The 26,686-nt window shown below is 39.8% G+C and overlaps 1 protein-coding gene across 11 annotated transcripts in view; it reads right to left on the bottom strand.

The window, feature by feature from the left end:
* The window catches only part of PTPRT (protein tyrosine phosphatase receptor type T), a 425,958-nt gene that overhangs the window by 246,820 nt on the left and 152,452 nt on the right, over positions 1–26,686 (bottom strand). For all 11 annotated transcript variants that reach the window (XM_048963311.1, XM_048963312.1, XM_048963316.1 and 8 more), the window contains exons 3-6: positions 16,815–17,086; positions 11,574–11,655; positions 8,085–8,200; positions 6,329–6,503 (exon numbers count right to left, since the gene is read on the bottom strand). In XM_048963311.1, the coding sequence (XP_048819268.1) occupies positions 6,329–6,503; positions 8,085–8,200; positions 11,574–11,655; positions 16,815–17,086 (645 nt within the window). The remainder of the gene's footprint in view (positions 1–6,328; positions 6,504–8,084; positions 8,201–11,573; positions 11,656–16,814; positions 17,087–26,686) is intronic.

The raw sequence follows: 26,686 nt of genomic DNA, 5'->3' as shown, positions 1-26,686 counted from the left end.
AGGATCAAACTCTACTAAAAACAGCAGCATAGGTTGCAGAACAATTAACAAAGTGACAAATTTTGTATTTTGAGTGTATTTTAGCAACTGAGCGAGAAAGCTAATGGGGGGCAAGAAACAATACTGGTCACGTAACTGCTATTCTTCCCTTCCCTTTAAAAATAAACAAATGAGAACTGGTATTATTAAGACTCTACGGACCGTCAAATGAATGCTACAGAACAATGGAAGCCTCCAGCAGTGAAAATCCAGCAACTTAATACTCTACACACCCCAGCAGCAATATACTTGAAAATTGCATTACTGCTATCCTTCCTCCAAGATGTAAGGCAGCATGAAATATATGAAATTACCTTGTCTGTACTTTTCAAGCAGGAGTGTAATCCTAGGTAGACTGAAACACATTCATTTGTTCTTGCAAGCTTCCCTCCTTCCGCCAGCTGCACTGTTTGCTGGGAGCTTTCTCTACAATGGGAAACTAATAAGTAGATGTTTACTGGAATACTAACCAATAAACAACATTTTATTTCTATCAATTTTTGGACCACCAAAGTCTGAAGACCAAAACCTTATATAAATTATTTAGGCAACTTTAACATATCAAGATTGAAATTGCTATGACAAAACAACTCATTTACTTACTTTGACTCCCACTTTCTCCTTTACATGTGTCTGATGTGGGGAGACACTTCTCAGAACAGCAGGTAGAAGAATAAAGCTATCTTCTTTCCTGTACAGGTCTACAAGAACAGTTCATGGAAAAGCCAAGGAATGCCAGGGGAGTCTGGCAAGAAGAGAAAGTCTACCATCCAGTGATGCTTTTTCTTTCATTATTTTTGCTCTTTGGAGATTTCTTCTTCCTTTTGTAAGGGCAGGTAAGAGCATATAGGACGGGGCACAAAAGACAACTGCTAGCTACTTCTTTCACCCAACCACAACATTATCTTACTTAAAAGCAGCAAGAAAGCTTCTTCCCATAGGGAATCTTGCAGTTTCTCAGTTCAAGTTGGGAGGGAAGATTTAAAGAAACAAAAATAAAAACAAACAAGCCTTTTACTAAGTTAATCATACCTACCTGTTTCTAGAGTCCTGAGAGAGAGGAGATAATCACACAGAATCACAGAATCACCCGGGTTGGAAGGGACCCCAAGGATCATGCAGCTCCAACCCCCCTGCCTAGCAGGGCCACCAAACATCCACATTTAGATCAGGTTGCCCAGGACCCCGTCCAACCTGGCCTTAAACACGTCCAAGGACGGGGCATCCACAACCTCCCTGGGCAGCCCGTTCCAGGGCCTAACCACTCTCCTAGTAAAGAACTTCCCCCTAACATCCAAATAACCTGGGAGAAGCCCCCTTGCTGCTACAAGCTGTAACAGCTCTCTCTGCCTAAGATTGATGAGGACTGCTTGCCCCATGGCTTTCAGCCAGCAGAACCACAGCTCACATGAGCTGCCTGCTCCCTGCATCCAACAACATCAGGTCCCTGAGATGCATCAGGGAGGCTGTAGGCAACCGTACTCAGAAAGCAGAAGGATATTTCTCAAGCTCCTTCATTTCAAAAAGATTGTTTTGTATTCTTTCTTTACTTGTTAATGCGTTTATTTATCTTGTATTCCATTAAGAACTTTATACCTATCCTAAGTTACACCTCCTTGGCAAATGTAAACACTGAAAACAAGGAATACGAACATGGCAACATGACTGCAAGTCCATACAGCACTGTGCAGTTCTGAAAAATTGATCCAGTCTATAATATTGTGTACATCTATCAATCAGCTCTCAAGGAAGGGCTTCATTTCCAGTTCTATTTTGGAGGTTAAACAGAAGGAGAAGGAAATATTTTCTTCTGAAAGAACACGTATCATTCTTTCTAACTGCCTATTTCTAGGAAACAACGGCTTTGTCCTCATCGCTCTCCCCTCCTCAAAAAGCTATTAAGCCCGAGTGAAAGAAAAGGAAGCAAAGGTAAAGCTCTTAGTGAGAGGGAATGAGTGTTCAAAATCTCATCTCCCCTCTTCTCAGCACACAGCCATCCAATGATTACAACTGAGTTAAAGCAATAGCGATTGGACAACACTGAACTAGATGATTAAAACCGAGCGAAGAGTTCAAGTAATTATTAGCCCGATTCAAACACCAGGGAATGGAGCACTGCATTCCCTACATCATTTTGACTACAAAGGAATAAAGAAATGTTAGCAGCTTCTTCAGGCACCCCATAACCACAAAGCCAGTTTCTTTTGTTCAGTAATCTCATAGCCTTCACAAATGGTTCACATACACACACATACCACCCTGTGGTGGTCCAGGGTTGAAAAGAGCAACATTAGCACACACCTGATCAAATCTACACTTAACTTCTCACGGTGCGGCACACATCAATACTGCAGACAATCCAGTTGTGTAAAAAGGTAGAGAGAGCGCATGAAGCCTGAGGAAAGCCCTCCCCATCACAGCTTTCCTGATGCTGCTGCCAGTGCCAACAAGAGATGCTGTCCTGTTCACGACATGGAAGGAACTTGGAGGACCTTCATTAATGCATATTACTGAGGCAGATGAATTCAAATCTACTCAGCAACTTTTGCAACCAGGATGAGCCTGATGAATAGTTGTGAGGCACAGAAATTCCTATCTGAACTTCTGCATACTATAAAAAATATCTTAGCTGTGAAATCTAAAAGGCATTTACTTCTGACCATAGATGAGCTTCTCTCCTAAATGACTACAAGTGAGAGGCCGGGCTGGGATCTTCCAGCTGTTCCCAGGCAAAAGAAGATAACTACAACAGTGCTACTTTTCTTATCAGTACCCCAGCCCAGGGGTCTGAGTACCACTATGGCAATAGTTGCTATATTATCCTGTGATGGCAATGATATTATGATACATTTAATGAGTACAATTCATATCAACATCCTAGGGTACAGAATTATACATGTACTGAGAATGAAAATAATAATAATTAAAAAAAAAAGTTTCAAGACTCTTTTTCCTATCCCCTGTCCCAAAAGATGCTTTCTATGAAGTGAAAGACCATGGAGTTTATGGTCACAGATATTTTGTTTTAATGCATAATTATTTCTCGTTATTTGTTGTTTTGACAGGCATCGCACCAGAAAAGAATCAGAGAAAAAAACAGCAAGCAACTCTGGGAAAAAAGATCCACCTCTCCCTCTGGCATCACTGAAAGTATCAGCTTCATGTCTGAAAACCTCAAGAAAAAAGTGACTGATAAACAGATGAGCTGTCCCAAATATCAAAAGGATGACAGAAAGCCACTCAGCTAGGGAACAGACTGTCTTACATCTGTGTTGAGTAATCAAACACTTTAAAAATCAACAAAGACAAAACTGAAGAGGAAAAGAACATATCCTAAGAGGTCTGTAGAGGGGCTTTGTTGCATACTGCAACTCCTGTTGTGGTGGAATAGAACAGAGCTCACAAAAATCATCAGGTAGCAACAAGATAATCTCAAGGGACTTGCTGGAGAGACAAAACTACAAAAAAAAAAAAAAAAAAAAAAGGTTAATGAAAAATAAGTTACAAATTTCTACCATTCATTAATTTGGGCACTCAAACTACCTGAAATGGATCAGAAAAATAAACTGCAAACAACTTGCCATACAAACACATACACAGTTTAAAATGTTATTCACCCTTCTATTCTATTCAACCTTCTAAGCGACAGGTTTTCTGGAAGGACATTCGAAGTGTATCATTAATACTGATCGTAAGCGTTCAGATTCTGGCCAATTTCATAGTATTCTAAACACTCTTTACACAAGCAAAATATGAATTTATTTCAGAATACGAATAACTGCCGTGCGGCTCTTAAAAGAAAATTACAAACAAGAAGCATTCCATCTGTATGTGACCAGGATAGCAAGATGTACAAGCTCTAGGTTTTTTGAATCCTGCCCTACACAAAATTGCTGTATGAGCAACTGTGAAAGTTAAGAAACAGACAGAGCTATTTCCACAGGAGCACCAAAGGATGGTAAGGTGTGCAGAAGGAAATGATGGGTTTTTCAGGCTTTACAATTATGATTCTGAACTGCAAAGAGAAGAATAAATTTACTGTCACTTATACAAGCCATGCAACAGAATCAGGTACAGAAAGGTATCAGCACAGACAGCGAACAGCTCTACAGTGGCAGTTCCCATGCTTTCACAGTACTACAAAGGTAAAGTCCACATAGTCATGTATGACAACCGAGGGGGCTGGTTTGTGTTTAATATCACTGATTTATTTGTTGAAAGAAGTATCTGCCGTTCCAATTTCAAGTGCTGAAGTAGTAAATGTATTTCAAATAAAATTTCCTCATTCCGTATCTACTAAATTATGCAACATCAAGAAATGTAAATCACTTTCTCATTACTGTAATAAAATATCTTATGGCTAAGGGAAGCAAACAGATCTTTACATGAGAAAGATATACAGATAGTTTTTTCAACCTTGACCTTTGTTGAAAAAATCCCACATGATTTTATGTTCAGCTAACTGGGAGAAAGCATGTGAGGCAGAGCATTAGCCTGGATTTAGTAGGTTTAGGGACAGGACTGTCAATTGAGCAGAACTTCAATTACAGACTAATTTAATGTATACCCAAGTACATTACTGCAATTCAATAAACATCTCTTCAGAATTAAACAATTCCAATTTGCTTTCATTTCAGCCTGTATATATGCGTTACGAATTTGCTATTATCCACACTAAAATTAGCCAGACTAGAAGTATTCATCCATGCAATCCCAGTGTTTCACAGTGCTGCATCAAGCTAACCTCAAATGAACCACTTCACTTTGCCTGCATACTATGTAGAAGCACGGAGCAGAGGAGTGTGCCTTCCCATAACAATAGTACACTCCTTAAGCTTTTCTGGCTAGGTGCCTGCCTGGGTAATTCAGCAGTGAGTCTATCAGTGTCCCTCATGTTGGATGTCCAGCCATTCATATTTACAGCTCACTCTTCTATTTTTCTCCTCCTCGTGTTGCTAAACATGAAAGTGTCAGGCACATGCCCAACTTTGCATATTCTGATATTGGTTGCTCTGGAAGACTGCCTTCCCTCTACTTAACAATCATATGGCACTAATATGCCACTCTTGGCAACTCAGTTTCATTTTACTCATGAGTTAACTCCTCCAACAAGTAAGATACTAGATAATTTGGCAGGAATTAAAAGCACTTAGCACCTAATCTGAACATTCTCTTCATAATCAGTGTAGTCTGAATATCTACAACATTGGATATTTAAGGCACTGCAAAGGTACTAGCATTAAGTGATAGAAAAAGTTGGTAAAAAAGTACTACAGTAGAAGAAAGTGATCTCATTTCTCCAACAGTCCTCCATTTCCATAAAAAAAATGAAAACATTTCGAGCAATAAAATTACATTCCGTGAGAAGATCCATACTACAAATTCCTTCCACCCACATCACTACCACCTTCAATAGAGACTGAAACAGCCTCAAAGGAGACAGTCACCCTTTCTTCTCCCACAACGCAGTGAGCATCCCTGTGGTGCAGCTTGGGTAACATTAATAAAGCAGCATAGTAAATAGCATTTCACTCCGTGCATCATGGATGATCTTAAGCAAATACCACCTTGCATGTGTCAGACACAGCATCACCTCCTGAATCACAGTGAATAAGAGAGCTGAAACCTCCAGCTTCCATCAAGAGCTACTGATATCCCTACTGTGTGCTTCAGGACATCAGCAGAATCACAGAATGGCCCAGGTTGGAAGGGACCTCAAGGATCATGAAGCTCCAACCCTCTGCCACACGCAGGGCCACCAACCTCCCCATTTCATACCAGCCCAGGCTGCCCAGGGCCCCATCCAATCTGGCCTTGAACACCTCCAGGGATGGACGGGGCATCCACAGCCTCTCTGGGCAGCTGTTCCAGCACCTCACCACTCTCATAGGAAAGAATTTAATCATTCCAGATCATCTACACCCAACAGCCCTGAGCAGACTCTTCTGACATGCAACACTATTACAGAATTATTTATGTCCAATGAAATGTAAAGTAAACCAGATGAAGCTGACTGACAGCTAAACTGTTGTGCTGACTACATTAAAAATATCCATAGCTACCATGCGTTACTTCAAGAGCTCGTGAAGAGGGCTGTATTCAGATGAAGCTTTGATTCAAATAATTGTTTTAAAAAATGATTGAAATTCATGTCACTTACACCCATTTCTCCTACTTGAATCTAATACGATTGAAAGAGAAAAGCCCAACAGGGGGTCAAATTTTATACAAAGTTGACATGGGAGGAAACGTTCATCTAAAACAAACTTGCTGTTTTAATACAACCTACCTTTCACTATTAATTCTGCATAATTGGAAACTCCAGATCCACCATCTGAACGAATGACACAGCGGTATTTGCTGATGCTGCGCTGCGAGGTGTCAGCAACGCTGACCGTAGCAGAGAAACGCCTGTGGTTGACGACTCGAGTGACCATTAATGCTGTGTCCCTCCCATTCCACTGCTGTGAAGGCAGATGAAAACGACACAGGTCATGAAGGCATACAAATTATTCATTCTTTGTTACTCTTCAAATTGCTCAGCCCTTCACTAGGTTACATTTCGTACAAGCACCATTTTTCAGGAAAAAGACAGCTAGTAATGTCCCTGAAAAATTTACAGGCACGCTGGGTTTTATGAACTAGTGGGCTTAAATGTTCTTATATATTTGTTTAAGTTTTTGTATCTACTTAAATTCTGATATGTTTTTGTGCATTTGATGTGTTATGCATACTGAAAAGGCTGGAGAGTGACAGCTCAGAATATCTGTACAGGGTATATCCAGAAGCTAAGCTAAGACATGAAAATACTACAAATGAATGCATTTTGCACTCCTGTGGAAATGCTATAAATGAACAGATTTTATAAACCTGTCATTTTCAGGCATAAAACTTTGTTTCCAGAAAAATTTAAATATCTTGATCTGTCCAGCACTCCTCAATAAACCTCTCTCCACCAATGCCAGGCAACATTTTCCCAACTGGAAAACTGACAGGTGATGAATTAACTAGAAATCAGCATAAACACCTGAACTTGCTCAGTTGGTCTATTTTGTTAGGAGGCTCAAAGGAAAACACAGAGCCATTCTGCCAGTTTCCAGTAATCAATTTTGGGAGGTACTTCCAAGGCTATTTTCATTAAATCTTTCCGTTTAAAAGAATGGAAAACAGGCTGCCACTAAGAATGATGATTTCCTCCCAAATCCTTTCTTCTCTTGGAAAAAAAGTTTACAGTGCTTCAGATCAGAAGTGTTTTCTCACACATCTAATCCTTCCATGGAAATCCTTGACAGAAAGAACTCAAAAATGATATAGAATAAGCCAAAATATATTTCTATTAATGCTAGAAGTACAACGTAGGCCAATAACTTTCAGATTAGAAGGTAAATTTTTGGATAACAGCTTTGATAAAGTACAAGTAATAACTTTGTCCTTCACTGGGAAACCGCACTCCACCCTTGCAGTTTGCTAAGTGCTCCATTTCTAATTCCAGAACTGAAAATCAGTTAAGCTTGTTATGTATGAATAGCAAAAAACAGTCTTTGAACAACCAGTAGGATGAAAATGGACACAAAGAGAATGAACTCCTTGGTCATTTAGTGAGGAACAATCCGCTATCAATGCAGCCAAAGGAAACCGGGAGGAAGAAATAAATCGGTACAAACAACTTTTGTCTTTTGTTTAACATATCTTAGGGAGTGTTTTCATCTTAGCACACTTTCCCCAGCCTCTGTCAACAATATTTTTGGGGGGCAAAAGGAAAGAAGACCAAAAATTAAGCAGAAAGGAGGCATTATTTCACCTGTTCTGTCTTTTTTATGAACGAGTGCTTACAGGTGTGCAGACCTATGTTTGGAACTGACATTTTGCTGTAACTGGCCACTTTTTCCATCTTCTGTAGCACAATTCTGCATTTTATCATCTTGAACTCTGATCTGGAAACAATTTAAGGCAGTTCTCAAAGGATTTTGATGATAAGCATTTGCCCCACCACCCAGTTGTCCTCTGTCTACTTATTTTACCCAAAAAAAATTGCATCACTTTACCTGGAGCCAGAGTTTGTCATGCTGGGACCACTTTCCCCCAGCAATGCACTGGAAAGTTGCGTTCTGTCCCACATTAACCTCCACATTCTGAAGCCGTAAGAAATGAGGTGCTTTTCCTAACAAGAGATGCAAAGAATAGGAGGGGTAGAGCAAGGCAGCAATTACACCAACACAGATATCAGCACCTAACAAATCATCCTATTCCTCACAAAGTGATTTAGCAAAATAAAACTGTCCTTCAGCATTGAACCATTCGCTGCAGAGCAAGGTGATCTTATAGAGAGCAGGCCAAACCAATACAAACCTCCAGCACACCTGAACACATACACTTACTATTAGATCACAACACCAAAACAATTTGTTATTCCCTTCTATAAAGAATAACTGAGTACACTTCTTTCTTTAGAAAACTCTGGTTCTACAAAGGGCAAAATAAAATCAAATGTTTGAGGTTGCCAAGCACTACTGGCCAAAACAAATTCTTGTAATGAATTTTCTCCTTTTAATTTCATTGACTATCAAATACTTCCTGCAATTGTGGAATATCAATGCCACTGATATCAAATCATTTATATTAAATGAAATATTGATATTACTGGTAAGTGTTGTATCGCTGCGTTGGTTAACAACACCAACATCTGTTTTTTGCTGACAATAAATTCAGTATTAGTTCACTACTAAATGAATCATCAAAATGCTAATTTCACCAATATATTTGGTGACAGCAGAGAAAGATCTCCTGATTATCTTTTTGACTAAGTATCATTTGTTTACCTCTGAAAAAAAAATATAAGAAAGTAATTTTAAAAATAGTAGTGAATCTGGCACTTCAAAATTAGCCTTGTGCTTCAGAAAAAAGTTTGTGCGCCAACCAAATACTCATAGTAGGACACACAGCAGCCTTGTAATGCAGTAAAGGTCAGCATTTTTCAACTTCATCTTTACATTTTTGAGTATAAATAGCCAAAGAACTACATATTTTCAGAGCACATAGTAGTCTACATTTCTCTATTGGAATTAAATAGCTTCAGAAGGCTGTAGGCATGTGCGTGCAGAAAGCTTAGCAAATACATGGTTGTCTACTACAGGCACATGAACAGAGGACATCTGCCTATATGCTATGTCAGAGGTTTTTAACCTACGTCCTGTGCCACACTGTCCATGTGCCCAGTTTGCTGACAACTCTAGCAAACAGACTGCTGAAGTGCAGTGATTCTGTACTATGGTGCTTTCTGGGGGTCAGTACCGTGTGTCAAAGCCAAATGGAAAACCACCTTTGGGTGAGAGGCAGCGAGTCCTACGTGCTAGGAGTGAATTCTGTCTGCATGCAGATATGAACGAGCTCAAAAACAGAACCCAGATACATGCAGCCACACCAGCCCCAAACCCCAGAGCTCAGCTCTGCCCATCTTCCATGGCACTGCACTGTCCTACAGCTGCAAATGCTTGTGCATACACAGCCAGCGAGCCTTTTGCACAGCAGAAACTGATTCTCTGTGCATTCCTTCACAGGATTAAAAAAGGCAATACTATCTAGACCTCTGTGTTTTCACATCACTGTGTCATCAGGGGTATTTCCCAGATTAATAAAAAAACAAACAAAACAAAACAAAAAATACCTGCTAGTTAAGATTGTCTGCTATACTACAATTTGTGCAGATGAGGGAGAAATTAAAAAATAACACCAATAATTTTGAGTGACGTTCAGGCTCAATCAGAAGCTTCCTCTTCCTGTGCTTTGAGTTTTAACAATTGTAAAATGAACCCAAGGGGCAAAGTAAATCTGTACAATGTCACTGCTGACATCTACCCTGGTGGCTGTCAGTGCTGAACAGCAAAGACAACATTGAGAATCAGACAGAAGTATTTACAATAAGACTACAGACAACTTGTAGCTCGTAGGGACCTGTGCATACTGCAGGTTGCCAACTGATTCTAAATGCACTGGGTATAGTTTGAGTCATTTCAGCTTTGGGTCACCAAGATCTCACTGAATTTTAAAGAGGGACCTGCATGTACTTGGAGACACAGATTTAAACATCAGTTTTAATACTTCACTAAGTAGGGCTTGGGGTTGGTATACATTTTTTAATCCTATAACCTTCTTGTCTTTGCCTCATAGTTGGTTTTGTGGCCTCTTTCCCAGTAAAGGGATCAGTCATCACCAAACATGCTGTGGAATGAATGCACATCATTTGGGGGATTTGTTTGGAGGCTGCCAGTTATCAGCAACATCTGGTCAACACAGATTGTAAGTATTTCTTAATGAAGTAAATACACCCAAAGGCCTGAGCAACGAGCACATGGTAAATACAAATATAATTTAGTTAAACTGCAATTAACCATACTGCAGTTACCAGAAATGTCCTGTTAAACTTGAGCACAGCCACGTTCCTCACATCCAATGGTTGCTGTTCTTTCAAATAAAATGGGTGAATCTCATCCCATTGATACGTCCCACAGAATTTTGTTGTGAAGAGCTGCTGCTCGTTTACTGAAACTAGGAACCAGTGAAAGGAGCTGTTAAAGCTCTGACCTGGCAGGGTGGTGGGCTACCTTCCCAAATGACATCAGGCTACATGGAAATACTGCAGCATCAAAATAATAAACAGATGTAAATGTAATAAACTAAAGTACCACCCAAAAGTGCAACTTAATATGCTACATAACAACTAATAATTCAAGCATTAAAATACATAAATTTATTACAGAATTACTTTCAGAAAAATAACATATTTGAAGGAGATATGTCTGAACTCAATAATGAACATGAAAGCTGTTAAAAATCTGTAGAAGTCTGTATGCTCCATACAGGGATACAAAAGTTCTCAAGCCTGTCTGTGGTTGCAAAAAGAAACCCAAGAAGTCCACACACAAATGTAGAGGCTTAAGGTGTCTCTAAGCAGAAAAAAGGTAAGCTGGGCATAGTGCAGCTAAGGTAGAAGAAACAGAACAAGTATTTTTGAGCAGTGTAATGAACCTGCATTAGTTTTCATGTCTGTGCAAGTCTAAATGAGATTTATTTTTTAAATAACTCATGCAGAATCTGAGTGGGTTTAACATTTCTTTTGAGAGATACCTTTGGGATATGTCCTTTATCAAGGAAATATCGAACCAATTTGTCTTCTTTTCTTAAGTTAACCTCACAGGACGTTATCAGAAACATTTAGATCTTCTCCTTTTTGTACAGCAGTACAATTCTAAAACAACAAAACAGTTTTATATTCTTGTGACACTTCTACAAAGAGAAACTTCCACAAACATCCTGGCACAAGTGTCAGCCTCAGAGCCCTTTTGCACAAATTGTCAAGTTATTTAATTGCACAAGGCTGACAGTCTTTAGTTGCTTTGGGGGACACCAAAACAGAAGAGATTTTAGAGTTGGCTGAATTGGGTAACTCACAGCCTTAGAATGCAAAGCCTGGTATGAAGACTGCAAAGCTTAGTATATAACACATTGAGGTGGTTAGAAAAACAAAGAATGCTCACTGCATGGATGGGCAAGAACTCTGACTTCATCCACAGCTATGTACCCTGGATGTCCTTTCACAGAGACAGATTCAAATATCACCTGAAATACAAAGAAAAGGTTTTCTTAAAAAGAAAGACTGCACTAGTCATTTGGCCAGTCACCACATTCCACTCTTTTTCCAATGTCTGATACATTCAAGGCATTTTATCATTGATAACAAAGGGGTACCTGTGCAGTACAGCATGAAAACGAATATCAAAGACTGAAAATCTATTTGATACAGAAAACAAAGTCAGAGCAACATTAATTAGGATTAGTGAGAACTATGTACAACTTCCATTTGGAAGAGCAAAGAAATACCCTATGCTTACACACACTCTGTATTCACTTTGCACCATTCTGAGAACATCAGATGTGGAATCATTTGGCATCTTATTCCAATTAGCATGCCTTAGAAAGCTGTAGAATGCCACTCGTGAGATAATTTTATTTCATTAAATCAATAACACTGCATGGATTCTTTTGGAGAAAACCTTTTGCATTTTCACATGCATGCCATTGCAGTACCAGAAAGCAATAAATGAGCAAGAGATGACGTGGATTCTAATCACTGGACTGAAATAATATTCTCCCAGAAATAACAGAGTTGCTTCTGCCTTTCCCTGGATTGAACCAGAAGAGAATTTTTGAGTATGTAAAAATGTAATATTTCTCTATGTTAATGGTACACTACTTCGCCCTATTTTATTTATGTATTTAGACAGTGAAAGTGTCCCACTAATTTGAGACTGATTACACATATGTGTAATTACTTCTGATTTGAAGTGTCCTGTTAGTACAATACAAAGGCTACGTGCAGAGTTCGGGGCAAGCAAGGGGGCCCCAGAAGACTGATAAAATTCAAACTAATTTAACTATTACCAAATAAGCAAAATAAAATTCAGGAGAAAAATAGTATTAAATATTGTGAAGTTTACTCAAACAACAATTATAAGAAGCAGGGAATTTGACAATGTTGAGTTGGAAAGGAAAAAAGAAAAACACAGACTGGTCATTTAACACTGAATATGGTAATGTCAGCTCTCGAGTGAGTGATGCTCGTCTCAAAGGAAAGGCATGAAGTGCTATCCTTAACTCTGTGTGCAGAAATGAAATGAATGCTGTCCCCAGCATTTGAAAGAGATGCCCCTTTGTTTTCTCTTACTAATGTGTCAGCCACACTCTAACTTGGGGCTTTGAGCAACCTGCTCTAGTGGGAGGTGTCCCTGCCTATAGCAGGGAGTTGGAACCAGGTGATCTTTAAGGTCTCTTCCAATCCATTCTATGATCCTATGGTTTTTGCATGAGTTTGCAGCAATGTTTTCCAGGACAGAGCTGATTAATGTGTTCAGCTGGCACAGTTACTACTGTAGCAGCAGCATTCAAGTGCAGCCATTCTTTTTGCAGGATAATTTGTGACTACCAAAATCATTACTGGAACACCACAAAGTTTCTTAACTATCTCAAACCAACTCTTCAACACTGCTGTTTCCACTTTAAATAAAAGCTGGCATTCCTAGCCTGTCACTGTTGAGCCTTTCCTTCATCTCCTCCATCAGAAGATTTAACACAACAACAGATTCAACTTTCTGAATGCTGATCACCACATGCTCAGGCTACAGAAATAAAGCAACATGTACTTCATAATCAGGTTGCCATTAATCATTTTGCTTTGTATTTGGGCTTCCTAATTTAGTTTCTACTTATATTCCCATGACATCTTAAGATCTGCTCCCTCAGTTCAAAGCATTCCAACTGGGAGCACTCCTGAAAGAAGCCCTTTAGAAAAACGCCATGATAAAAACAGGTAGAATACAAAAATAAAAGGGGAAAAGACGAACTAAGAAAAGCTCAGGTGCTAGCAATACAAAGAAACTGAAACTGAAAGAAAAGAGTTCTGCAGCAGATGAAGGTGGGCAAAAAATAGGTTGTCCAAGGGATAAGAGGAAGAAGCAAATATCTGGAAGATGATCAAACCATCAACAAATGTTTCCTGTGTTAAAGAGTTTCAGTACTTTCTAGAGACTGTATAAGCAAGGAATATAATGCATGTCCTTAATACTGGAATTACAAGATAAATGAAAAGTCATTCATGATAAAAATGGCACTTACTAGTAAGGTCACACAGCAACAACTGTGACTCCCTTCAGACTAGGATTAAACTGCGGCTTTATAGCTACCAAACCTTACTTTGGTTACACATTAGTGAGAAGTTATAAGCTTTGCTGAGTTGCAACATCAATTTCCTGAAAGCCAAGAACTTGGAAAGAAAAATTCCCCACTTCTTTGCGGTAAAAACACACACATAGTGAACTGTCTTCTGTTAATTACTGACATGGCTCAATGTCTTTAATAGAGCACAAAATAACCTAAACCTAGAGTCACTAGCAGCTGCGTCAGCTCCTATGGATTAAATCCATGGATTTCATATTCACACTGTTGCCAAAATCACTGTCAAGAGTGGAGGGGTCCCTCTCAATTCTGTTTTGTTTGGACAGGGTAATTTATTACCTGTTTCACTCAGATCTCTTTATTTCCCAGTTCAGATATTTACACTGTTACCCTTTTATGCAGTTTTGCACCACCTCAGCCTTGTCAAAGTGAGCAGAGCAGAAGCACCTGGGTTTTCTAAATACAGGGAACTGAGATCCAGCAGTGAGGAACAGGCAGAAACCCATGCTTATAGGTGGCACATTTTGGCAAATCTCACACTGAATTTCTTTTACGTCCTTTTAACTTCAGTTGAAAATGTAATGAAATGGTTGAGGAACAGGCGTTCAATACTTTACATTTTTTGAAGTTCTCAGAAATTAATGTAACTGGCAAATGCAAAGGTCTGCTCTTCAACATTCTTAAATGCTCCTGAGAACTGCAACTACCAAGTCACTTGTTGTTTCCTTACCTATAAACAAGCCCGCATTTCACTGCTGCTATCTACCAGCAAGGTCTGTGTTAGCGATGTAACCTGGCTCATCTGTTGCGGCACGACAGCTTTCCTCAGGCATGGATCAATACCATTTCTTGCTGTACATCAAAACACCCCTTCCTGGCAGACTGTAGCGCTGCTCTTGGTGCATTCTGGGACTAAGTCCATCCTTATGGCACGCAGTAACTCAAGAGAACATGTCTTACCTTTCTCCCAGAGCTATTACAGCTTTTACTCACTACGCTAAAAACGCATGCAGACTGGGAATCAAGGCACGACTAACTCATGGGCAGAGCTGAAACACCTCCACTGCCCTCACGTGAATACCTCAGCAGAGTGCTTCTGGATGTGGGTGACTCATACAACCCTTGTGCAGAACTGCCAGACCCAAACCACGACCCTCTGGCAATAGGCCTGGCACTGGTTTGCCTCTACACCCATCTCCAAAGCTCCAAGTACTTGTCAAAACCTCCCACCCAGGGCAAATGGCTTCAGACTTTAATGCCTAACAGAATTTTCAATGCACGCAGCAATTCCTGATGGTGCGATTGTCGTGCATTAAGAGAATAATCCACATTTTGCCTGACACCGATTTCATTATTTAGGAGAAATACTTTTTTGTTTTTTTTTCCTGCGTTACCTTGTGCTTTTGAAATACGGAACATGCTTTCAGGCCTCTTGGGCACAAATTGTTCTCCAAGCGTGCAGTTTTGATTTAAAGCTGACAAATAACACTCTTACGGCATAATCTAGACTGTGAGTGTAAAAGGAGACATTCCCTAGGCATTGGTACACACAAGCTTTTATCACCCTGCCACCTCTGGACTCCTTTAGCCACAAGGGTTACGACGTCAAAGAACAATAATGTTGACGAAATTCTGTGATTGTATCTCCTCCTCACTTTTGAGAGCTTAAAGTTTTCTTTCTTTTGTATTATTTCTTTTTCTTGTTTAGACTTAAACGTAGAGAGCCACCAGATTGCAAAAACTGATGTACAAAATTAGGGATCAATGACAGAACAGCCTATCAGATCCCCCACAACCTGTGGGAAAGACCCTCGCATTTTAAAAGCATACGTTAGAAGAAGGAAACTGGAACCTCATCCATCAAAAAGGTAAAGCTGAGGAGATGGAGAGAAAAAGAGAGAGAGTGTTTGCATTCTGTGGGCTGGAACCACTCCCAAGCAGTCACTGCTGCCTGTAGGCTCTTCGTTTTTGTGCGGCAGTGCAAAATTCTTCTTTGATTTAAAGGATTTTCTTTCTCAGGAAAAGCAAACCTGACCTCTAAAAAGACTTGCAAAAGATGTAATAAGGTTCAGGAAGTCTGGTATTGGTATATCTAACAGTTGGATCTCTTAGTTTGAGATCAGACTGTCTTTTCCAGGTTTTTCAAGCACTGATTATCTGGGTGAAAGATCATCTCTGTTATCTCTGTACAGCACCTACTACGAAGCAGATTCTGGTTGATGTTAATATGAAAGTAGTATTGATCACTTTAATATGATTTCAGAGCAAGTGACAAGTTGTGCACAGCCCTTAAAACACCACTTTCAGTGCATTTGCGTCTCTTCATCCCATTCACCCTGTACAGTGCGCTCTTATCTATTCTGCTGAAATCCTCTGCTCCTTTTCGGAGGCAGAACATTAAAGTGCTCTACTTTAGCCCAGATTCTATAGACCTACTACCCAGTTATTAAAAAAAAAAAAAGCTTTTCTTCCTACTGTTTTCTATCCATAGAGCATTCACTGCCTTTTCATAGTTTCTTTTACTGTAATTCCCATCTCACTCATGCTTTTTTTTTTTTTTTAACTATAATATGTATTTCTCATTTTCCTGCAAGGAGTAGGGTGCAATTACCTCCCAGGCACTTTTTTTTTTTCCTTGAATATAAAAAGATAAAAATTTGAAAATAAGAGTCCTCATGTCTTCACCGTTTAAGAAGTAGTATGTGAGCCCATTGTGTGCATGGGAAGTGCCAATCCAAGTCTGTTTATATGCATATTTCATGACATACAAACGGGTTCTAACTTTCCAATACATTACTTCATCTATCCAGCTTTTTCTCTGTGACCTCAGAACATCTGAAGAAAAAGGGTGAGAAGAATTACGTCAGGACGTCTCCATCATCCCTTGCTATAAAACTGTGACATGAAAACTCATTTTGATACAAAAAAAGATGTGATGAAAAACACTGTATTTAATTTTCAGCAGACTTAATGCTAACAGCAGCTCACAGCTCACACCCAGCCAGATGTTCAGTGGAAAAAGTGAGATCAATCTTGCAAACTCATACCTGATAAAAATGTGGCCAGAACGTACTGATGGCAAGTTCTGCTTTCACCCATCCTTCTGTAACAACCCCTGAGACATTCCATATGGGATTGCCCTGTGGTCCTCCATTCACTTTCACGTAGACGTTCAGAGAGCCAGGACTCGAGCGATCTCTGCTGGATAAGTAATAATGGAAGTCGATGCAGTGTGTGTCATTTTCCTTCAACGTGGGCAAAAGCAAGTGAGCTTTCTGCCCAGATGCCCGTCCAGAGCTGTTCACCATCATGAAGGAGCCTATACACAGACAAGGGAAGAAAGAAAGAATACAAAACATCCGCTGAGCTCTTTCAGTTAAAGCAGTTTCCTTGGAAAAGTCACTGATTCCTTTAGAAGCCAGAAACAAAACAGTTCCTCCTAAGAACTCAAACTAGCTATTTTATGCTAGTCGTTAGGTAACAGAAAAGAAAGGAGATCTAAATTACAGGGTATAAATACAAATAGATTCATGGCCACTATAACACCTTAATTAGATAACTTCAAAAATAAAAATACGGCTTTGCTTTTATTGTTTTATAACATTGCAATAAAAAAGTCACTCTATAAAAAATCACATTTACCCTTCAAGAAGCCATGAGGCTCTCCTACCACGTACAGCCCCAGATATCTACTTTCCCAAGGGCACACTGAATACAAAAGACTATTTACAAAAGATCAGATTCTCAGCTGGCATTAGCCTGCACGGTCCCTACCAACTTTGTGCCAATCTATACCCAGGAACCCTGCATCTTGTGGTACAAGCTTTGGAAAGTGGCAAGGTGTTAAGAAAACCTGGTGTTCAGAACCTGGATGAATTAGGCTTGTTAGCACAACATCTCAACTAGCAATACAGCAACAAGGACAATTACACTTCTAAGAGGGAAGGACTGGCTGAATTTTAGGAGGAAAATCTATACTAAGGCAATTTCTGAGTTTGTTAACCCTGAAGCTTGCATCATATTAACCATGGCACTGGATGTTGAACTCGTGTTTTGATTCATCAAACAGTTATTTTACAGCACATCGTGTCTCAACTCATCTCCTTACAGATGCATCAAGGTGACAAATGTTAGCAATAAGGAAAAACGTTATGAGAGTTATTTGATTCAATTCTGTTTAAGGGATCTGCTTTATGTGTGCACAGACATTCACAGAAAAAGCTGAAGAAAATACCAAGATCCGGGGGGAAAAATCTATGTGTCAGCAGCAAGGCATAATAATTTTTAATCAAATGCAGCCTTCTTGACATTCAGAGTCCTGCTGCAGCTGCCAAGTCATGCTACAAATGTATTTCTTTACTGGCCTCTTGCAGTTCACAGAACATTGCATTTGAAAAGCCTTGCCTCACTTCTAACCTATCGACTTCCCCAGTTCCATGCCATAGCAGTTTGACAGGCACTCAGATGAGCCAGGTAAACATTTGGATCAATTCTGTCCAGTGGACAGCCATACATTTTAGTTTTTTGGTGTTTTTTTTTTTTAAAGCCAACAGATACCAGCAGTTTTCTCACAACTGCTTTTGGTGGGTTGTTCTTCTTGTTGTTTTTGATTTTGTTTTTCTGTTTATGTGATATATAATATATACACATTTTGTAAAGGACTGCAAGGCATGGATGCAGAAGAAAGTGGATATTTCATAAGAAATCACACACACTCCAGAGACCTTGGAAAAGTCAAGCACAGTGCAAGCAGAGCTGGGGAAGAAGATTTACAAGAAGAAATGCTACAGTCAAGGTGCTCTCTGGCAATCCAATCTTTCATTTGGATAGCTTGAAAATCCCAATGGCCCCAAATCAAAAAATTCCAGATTCACTGCAAAGCGCTCAAGAAACAGAAGAGCTGAGTCCAAACTTTTAATTTTTTCTCTAATAATCAAAGTCCGTAAGGTGAGACAAATGTTCTCTGTTGATACACTCCTGCTCTCAGTCAACCACAAAATCCCCTTCGTCAAATGGGAGATTTCAATGAGCGCTGCAGTAATCTTCTAAATAAACTAACCCTAAATAAACTAACATTGTGACAATCTGAGATTTGGGCTCAGACTTGATGACCTGGGATAATTTATTACCAGGAAGCAGAGTTACCAACAGGTTTGGCAAGGCAGCACAGCTGCTGCTTAAGGCAGCAAGGTGGAAATCCAACGGGCTGGTTTCTAAGTCTGACAACACATTCAATTCTATGACCTCTGTCTGTATGTGTAGACTGCCTTATCTTCCCATATAAATCAAATAAGAACACTAGTAAAATCTACTACTAAGAATCAGAGACAGAAGCCACAGTATAACTGCTGAATAACAGAAGGGTTTTGTTGTTGTTGTTTTAGCTGCTGCAAAATGCACTGCCTGCAGTGTTTCAGTGACATTTTGGGAAACAGTATGAAATCTGATGAAGGCAATTTTGCCAGATGTGAGATACAGGGGTGATGGTACAGCCAAAGAAAACATTCAGTAAAGAAAAGTAGAGATCATTCATTTCTGTTCCATTTTTTATCAGCTCTTAGCACACATCATTCCACTTCTGCGTGTATTCCTCAACCTTTCACACTTCTGTATTTGGATAACAGATGGATCCCTGCCCTAAAGATCTACTCTGAAGCTGCGCAATGCCTAACACAATTAGGTCCTGAACTGCAGTACATTAGGCAAGCTTTCAATGATAGATAGACTTAAGGAGGATTTCACTTCTCCAGATTCATGTATAAAAATAATGAGCATTCCTCTGGGAGAAAAACATCAACTTTTATAAAAAAAGTTCAAAGCAATAATTACAATTTTGTTTTTTGACACCCACAAAAAAAATGAATCATATGCTATTTGCAGAACGACAATGGCCTTTTGTGCAACTGCTAGAGAGAGTACAGAGCCTGTACATAATGACTGACACAACGTGAGCCAGTAAAATATCCATTGACCAAAAAACACTTAGCAAAATAATTAGCCTTCGTAACTGGAAGAAAAGCCTTACAAAAAATTTATTGCCATTTGCAAATTATTCACAGTCTTAGTTCTGATTTATGGATGCCTTAAAACCAAATAACCACACCCCACATCATGCCTAGAGAAAATGCTGTAAAATTCAAACTGTCTCCAGTAAAGTCCTGAGGAGAGGTATTGCTTTACATGATAGTAGCAGTAGAGATAAAAAAAATTCCACTTCTAGTGCTGCCTCTGCTGCAGAAAAGTGCTCCTATCCTTAACTGTGCCATCTGGTATCTCTGTCTGCCCTTACTTCCACAGAGACCTCAGATGGCAGCTGCCACAAAAAGCCCTTTTCGTCCCGGGTCAACCTGGTGCACAACACACCAAGCCTGCCCTTAGGAGGGGATGTTGTTAAACTAAAGCTTCACCCATGCCATAACTGATAGTGGGTACAAGAACATCTATCTCACAGAATCTCATTGTTGTGAATCATTTATACCCTGTACCACAAATTGCCCTCCATGATTCTCATTTTCCTTTTTGCACTGTGAACTTGAATGCAAATCCCATCCCCTACCCTCAAGAACCTTCCAAAGGTTGCTCTGTGTGCTCCTGGACCAGCAGCTGGGATGCACTGACTCTGTGTCCGTGCCAGTGAAGCTTTTCTGGGCAGTACACATTGCTTACCAGTAGCTCTGAGATCACTACAACTGCTCCCAGCAGCAATAAATAAATAAATACATAAAGTTCAAAGCAGCCTTTTAAGGACAGGCGTATTTTGCCTTATTAGCCATAATAAAAACTGACACATCGCGATTCAGAGTCTGACAGCCTTCTTTAGCATGAGCACAGAATTGAAGCTGATGGGACTTCTTTTGAATTTATAGGCCTGTACGTGCAAATAAAAGAGGTACAATCAGGTCTGGCACCAGCAAACCATTTGTCACATTTCTCACTCATATAAAGCCCTAGGGAATGCATTAACATGTCACAAACGGAAATTATTGATCAATGAACGACTGAAAACCTACTTAAATTTCCCCTGGCATGAATTTGTATAAAACAAAAGATTCCTTGAAGAAACTCTGATTTAGACTGACTTTGAACAGTAATGACAGTAGAAAAAACACTGAGTGCTATTTTGTTTACCTCCATCTGGAAAGTTCAAATGCCATCAGATAGACACTGAAATGGGAAAAGAAAGTTTGGAGAGAAGAAATGATGTATTCTGTGTGGATGTTGTTGGGTATTTCTATTTTTGTTGGACACAGAAGTATAGGCTCATTAATGCAGCTGAATATCAGGTCAATTAACTTTAGTGCTCTTGAACCAACAGGTTACATTAATTAATCTCTTGCTGGCTTTGCCACCTTCCTGAATAACTAAAACTGAATGTGCTGTGTTCAGATCAGTCAAAAGCACAGAGAAAAGAAAGATGGTAAATAAATTCATTTTTAAGAATCCATTTGAATGACAGTGAACATAAAAAGGCACTCTCTTACAGTTATTAAACATACCACTGAAAATTGGGGAATTAAACCATGAAGTGCTCTCTAGCTGGCCATAAATTTCAATTTTTCCCCTGCTTGGTGCATAATGATGCCTTGATAAGCTTCCTATTATTGATGCATCTGCAACATATACCCTCTTTTTGAACTGAAATGCTGCTCTGTAGCAGATGGTGGCTATTGTGTTTACACATCAGCACTTTATGATTGCATTTTCTCACGTCTGCAGTAAAAAGAAAGCCGTAATTGAGTTTTTAATGGCTTTGCACATTGTTCATTAAGATTACATGAGTGTGTTCTGACAAATGACAGCTGAAGAAACGAGCCACTGAGAACCCCTCACGATCACCAGACAGACCTCAGCTGATGCTCTTTCACTGCTGCCTTTGAAGAACTGAGCTGTTTAAAAGTAAAATTACAGCAACCATTAAAGACTGAATGTAAACTTAAAAAGAAAACTGTCAAAATGCTCAACTGCAAAAAGAGCCTTCTTAAACCCTGAGAACCCAAATCAAGTACAGAACTTTTTTTACACAGCAAACTCCTCCTCTCAGTACATCAATCTGCTTTCCAGCAGCTCCATCACAGCAGAGGCATTTTTTTTTTCAGTCACAATGCTGCTAGTTTCCAAAGAACAACTCTACCCTCAAAAAGGAAGGGCCTGACATCTGATCCTGTTTGCATGGAACGAAGCAAGCTGGAATAATTTCAGTTGGAAGGGGCCTTAGGTCATACCTGTTCCAATTCCATGCTCAGAGCAGGGTCATCTCTTTTCCCAGCTGACTCTAAATCCTCCCAGATGGCCCAGTCCCTCTGGGTAACCTGCTCCCGTACTTGGCTGCCCTCATGGCATCCCCTATAACCTCTCATTTCAGCCCATACCCCTTGTCTCCTACCCTGCAGACACTCAGTGCAGTAATGAGCCTGCCCCATCCTGCAGGCACTGAGCTGTTGCTCTCAGGACCCCCCAAATCCTTCTTGCCCCAGCCTGAACAATCTCATCACTCCTCAGCCTCTTCTCTGAGGGTGCTAGCTTCAGCCCTGAACACTCAATGGCCTTCAGTTTCCTTCCTCCCTTTCATCAGTGATGTTGGGGCACCCGAAATTGGGCACAATATGCAAATGCAATCTAACGAGTAGCAAACAAAGATGGACCGCTTCTCTTTGTCTGCTGGCTTGGTCCCTGTTAATACAGCCCAGGATGCCACTAGCAGTCAGAGCACACTGCTAGCTTATATTCAGGCTGCCCTCTATCTGACTAGTCCATGTCCAATTTTATGATGCCCCATCCCTGCAGGCATTCAAGTCCAGGTTGGATGTGGCTCTGGGCAGCCTGGTCTGCTGGTTGGTGACCCTGCACCATAGCAGAGGGGTTGAAACTGGATGAGCATTGTGGTCCTTTTCAACCCAGGCCATTTCAAGATTCCAGCCTGCCTCTACCCCTCTCAATGGTGGTCCTACCTTTGACTGTATCAACTGTTCCCACAGTCTGATGCAAAACTAGAGCTGCCACCAACTGCTGCCAGCCAACCAGCGTGCCCCTCCCCATCTGCCACCACCAACCCAGATCATAACAACATCCTGACCTAAAAACACATGAAGCTCTGTCCTGACTCTGGTTTCTGTAGATTCACAGCACTTCCGCAGTTGAAATACAGGACCAGGAGAGTTCTGGTAACTTCACATCTTACAAAAACAAAATGCTCTGAGAAAGATGCTTATTAAAACAGTAGAAGCTATCCACATCACTCATTTTAAACTATACACATTAGTGAATGACTATACATCTCTGTGGTTTTCAGCAGAGATATGAGAAGAAGTCTGCTACTATGAATCCCTAACATAAACACACATGAAGACATCCTGCCCCATAGTCTTTGTGGGTGGATACCAAGATGAAGGGCAGTTTATGGTTAAGGCGAGCAAAGTTATTGAGAATAATCTTAATTACAATCTCAGGTGAGATTTCTCACCATCCTTTCCAGGTTATTATGACACAGGGCACAGACCCGAGGGGGTACCCCAGTAACCTCTACTGAGGAAATGAGTTTGCTGGTTGTCTTTGCTTATTACCTGTGCACCTTTGGAGCACTGTCTCTTCCACTGCAGCCTTACCTCTTTTCAGGAAGAGTCCTCTCAAAACACTTTCTGGAACTCCTTTGCATTTAAAAGTCATTTCAAGATTATTTTTTTTTTTACTTTTTGAAAGTATTCCAACAGACTGCTGAGGTGCAACTTTCCAACGATATTCTTTCCCAGTTCCTCAGTCACAGTGGATTAGGGTCAAAGCCAACTCATTATCTCATAAAATGACTTGGAAGTCCACAAGCAGTGGCATTTTTATGGGACAGATGTAGCAGGAGGCATCACATCACACCAGCCAGCTAAGAAAGCTCATCTCTCTCAGTAAGGCTCCCCAGCATCATACACTTGCACAGCTTTTGGCAAGCCACATTCATAACACTGTTAGTCAGTCTGAATGCCACAGAACAGGTTTTGAAAAGCACCAACACTGAGTATGAAAAAGGAAAAAAAATATATTTCCATATAATTGCATTAAGTTCAAACTATGAAATTCATAGTTTTTATTTTACAAAAAGTTACTATCGCCCACCTGCTTCATACTTTCCACATTTCTCTATCCCTGCCCTCCATAGTCACGTATAACAGCTGAGGAAGGCTCAGAAATTTCTTCTCCTGGCTGATGAACCACAGAGAGCAGTGATCGTACAAACTCAGAATTAAACAAGGCTTATCTGATAGCTGCTGTCCCTTTTTCAAATATTAGGACAAAATCAGACCCGTGCTCAAATGTGGGCCACACTGAATTAATCTACCATGGAATAAAGAGCTTGATTCACAGATAAATAGGAATATAAACTGCAAGTTCAGTCCCATATAATTCATAAGGACAATTCATTCGCTTGGGAAACTGATGGATAATAGGAAAATATTTTTTAAAGAGACAGCCTTTATTTGTAAAGACATTTTCTTCCGAAAATTTATGTCATGAAAAGAATTATGTTGCTGTTTTGTGGTTGTTTTTTTTTTTAAATAAGATGAATCTCTTCTGGAAACAAGACTGATTACATATTGCTTTAGCGACTGCAAATATTTGCTGTACTAATTTAAAGGAAGTGAAGATTGTGGCCCTGCCGCCTCACTGACCTTTCTGAAGCAGTAGGTGTGTAGCAAATAAGTGAGTGGTTTGCACGTCTCATAGTTTCTCTGAAAAAGGGGATGTTTGCAGTTCTTCTGATTTAAACAAAACCAAATAATTACAGGACAATACTCAGAACTAGGGAACTTTTTTCTTCCACTTCATGTTTAGGAAGGGCCCCTGTATGTTAAATGAATGCTCCATTAACCTTACAAAAATATTTAAATCAAGTGGAAGTACATTTCTCACTGCTCTGTTGTTTTTCTAACATAATGCATGTCTGTAGTTCTTGTTCACATAATTGTATGACGTTTACCAAGGACAGCCATTGACAGAGATTGACATATTTGCAATGAAGACACGGCGTGCAGTATTTAGGTTCTGTCTGCATCGTTTCCTCACTGACAAATAGGGATTTTTTTCATTGGCCTGATGAAAATTAAACTGTAATGTGGAGGCACAACTTTTACAAAAACAGACATAAAAAGAAGCAGTTGGAGAAGTGACAGAATTTCACATTAGCAGAGGGATTTCTGGCCTGTGACTCCAGCCCAGAGCAGTCCCTAGCAGCCCTGTACTCAATACAGGCACACCTGCACCAAACTACTGCTAGATTCAGTGGAAAATCAGCACTTAGAGGTTGATTAACATCTGTATGGAGTATGAACACAGCAGTGATACTTAATTACAATTTCAATACCCAAAAAACTTCCATCTAAACCTCCATAGGATGAGTCCTGAAAGCACTGACATCTAACAGCACTGGTCTGTGATAGGGATGGTACAGCTTATCACAAAGACTCGTGAGAACGTTTCTCACTTGAAGGTGCAAGGTGCTTCCAGTGCTCTTGCTTTCCACTCAAGCCTCACAAGCAGTTGCTTTCACCATCAATCAGGAGAATACCTGCAGCTGGTGTTTGCTGGAATTGCATCTGTGGTCCAATCTCCTCTTCCCCTCCAACACCAAACTCAAATTTTGGTTTACAAAGCAAAAATCCTTGGTATCAGATCTCAGATGAAAGCCATTGCTTGAGGGTTACAGCTATCTTACAAATACTCTGCACACCTCAACGCTCCACGGTCATTTTTAGAATTTTCTTTCCATGTTTTGTAAATGTTTCTTCATTGAAAGACTGATTGTCACAGCCATCAGCCTGTTCCTGAGAAGCAAACAGCGGTGTGTGCTGTGGAATCACGCACAATTCTATAAGTCTCAGCAGTGAAAAACTTTTTAATGGATTCACTGCCTGCATTCTTTGTTGCTAAGGTCACTGCTGTAGCATACGTTGAGACTGTCCTTATTCCATTATTTATAAATAGGGTATAAACTGCTTTGCAGTGCTACAAAAAAAGGGTCCATTAGAAATGAAGTTACTCCCGCTTATCAGCTAAATGAATCTTGTAATAATGAACATGTATCTCTACAGTCAACAGATCAGAACTCTCTCTAATTTTAATTCTACCTTCTTGTTTGCATCATCATTTTTTAAAATGCGTGAAAATATACACTAAAACCATGAAGAGGTATTGTTGATTTTCAATTCCAGTAGTTTGATTACTATTTATCCTATCAATTACTAACTTAATGCTTTGGTGAAATGTAGAGAACTGATTTAAACACTTAATAAAGTACAGGTTATTAAATGGGCAAATAAGCAAAATACAGGGAATGGCCATAACTCAGCATAATATCTTTGCTTAAAGACACTGCAAATCTTGTTCTCAGCACTCAAGAGCTTTATTACAGCTGAGCCTTCAAAGAGAGGCACAGAGATGAGTTGTAGGGACATTAGTAAGCCTCAAAGCCTCTTGCAAATGTAGGTGCAAGAAGGCTCAGAGTTCAGCTGAATACTAAATATCTTCTTCACCTGGTTTAACCTGTGACCAATTGGCTGCTGCCAAGTGCGTCTCTCACTCGGGGAAAAGGCAGCATTTCAGTACAGAGCCCCTAGACCCACTCTAAAATGCACTGACCTTTTTTTTTTAAGTTCCAGGCATACAACTACTTGTACAACGGGCATAACTTACAAATAGATGCTAAAGACTGCTCTCAAGAGGAAATGCCAACAACAAATGAGTTTAGAGGTAGTCAGTAAAGATTTTTCTGAACAAGTAATTGCTATTTATTATGTGTGCCTCACAGCTTTGCTTACAAACACAGAACTATTTTAAAAATAAAATTCCCTATCTCATTAAAGCTCAATGGCTAAAAATAAAGGTCTCTCCAACCAAGACTCAAGGAAAGCATGTTTTTGGTTGTTGATTACAAGTC

Source organism: Lagopus muta, chromosome 16 (genome assembly GCF_023343835.1).
Source record: "Lagopus muta isolate bLagMut1 chromosome 16, bLagMut1 primary, whole genome shotgun sequence".
NCBI lineage: Eukaryota > Metazoa > Chordata > Aves > Galliformes > Phasianidae > Lagopus > Lagopus muta.
The sequence above is the reverse complement of the archived record's forward strand: the minus strand, read 5'-3'. Positions and strand labels throughout refer to the sequence as shown.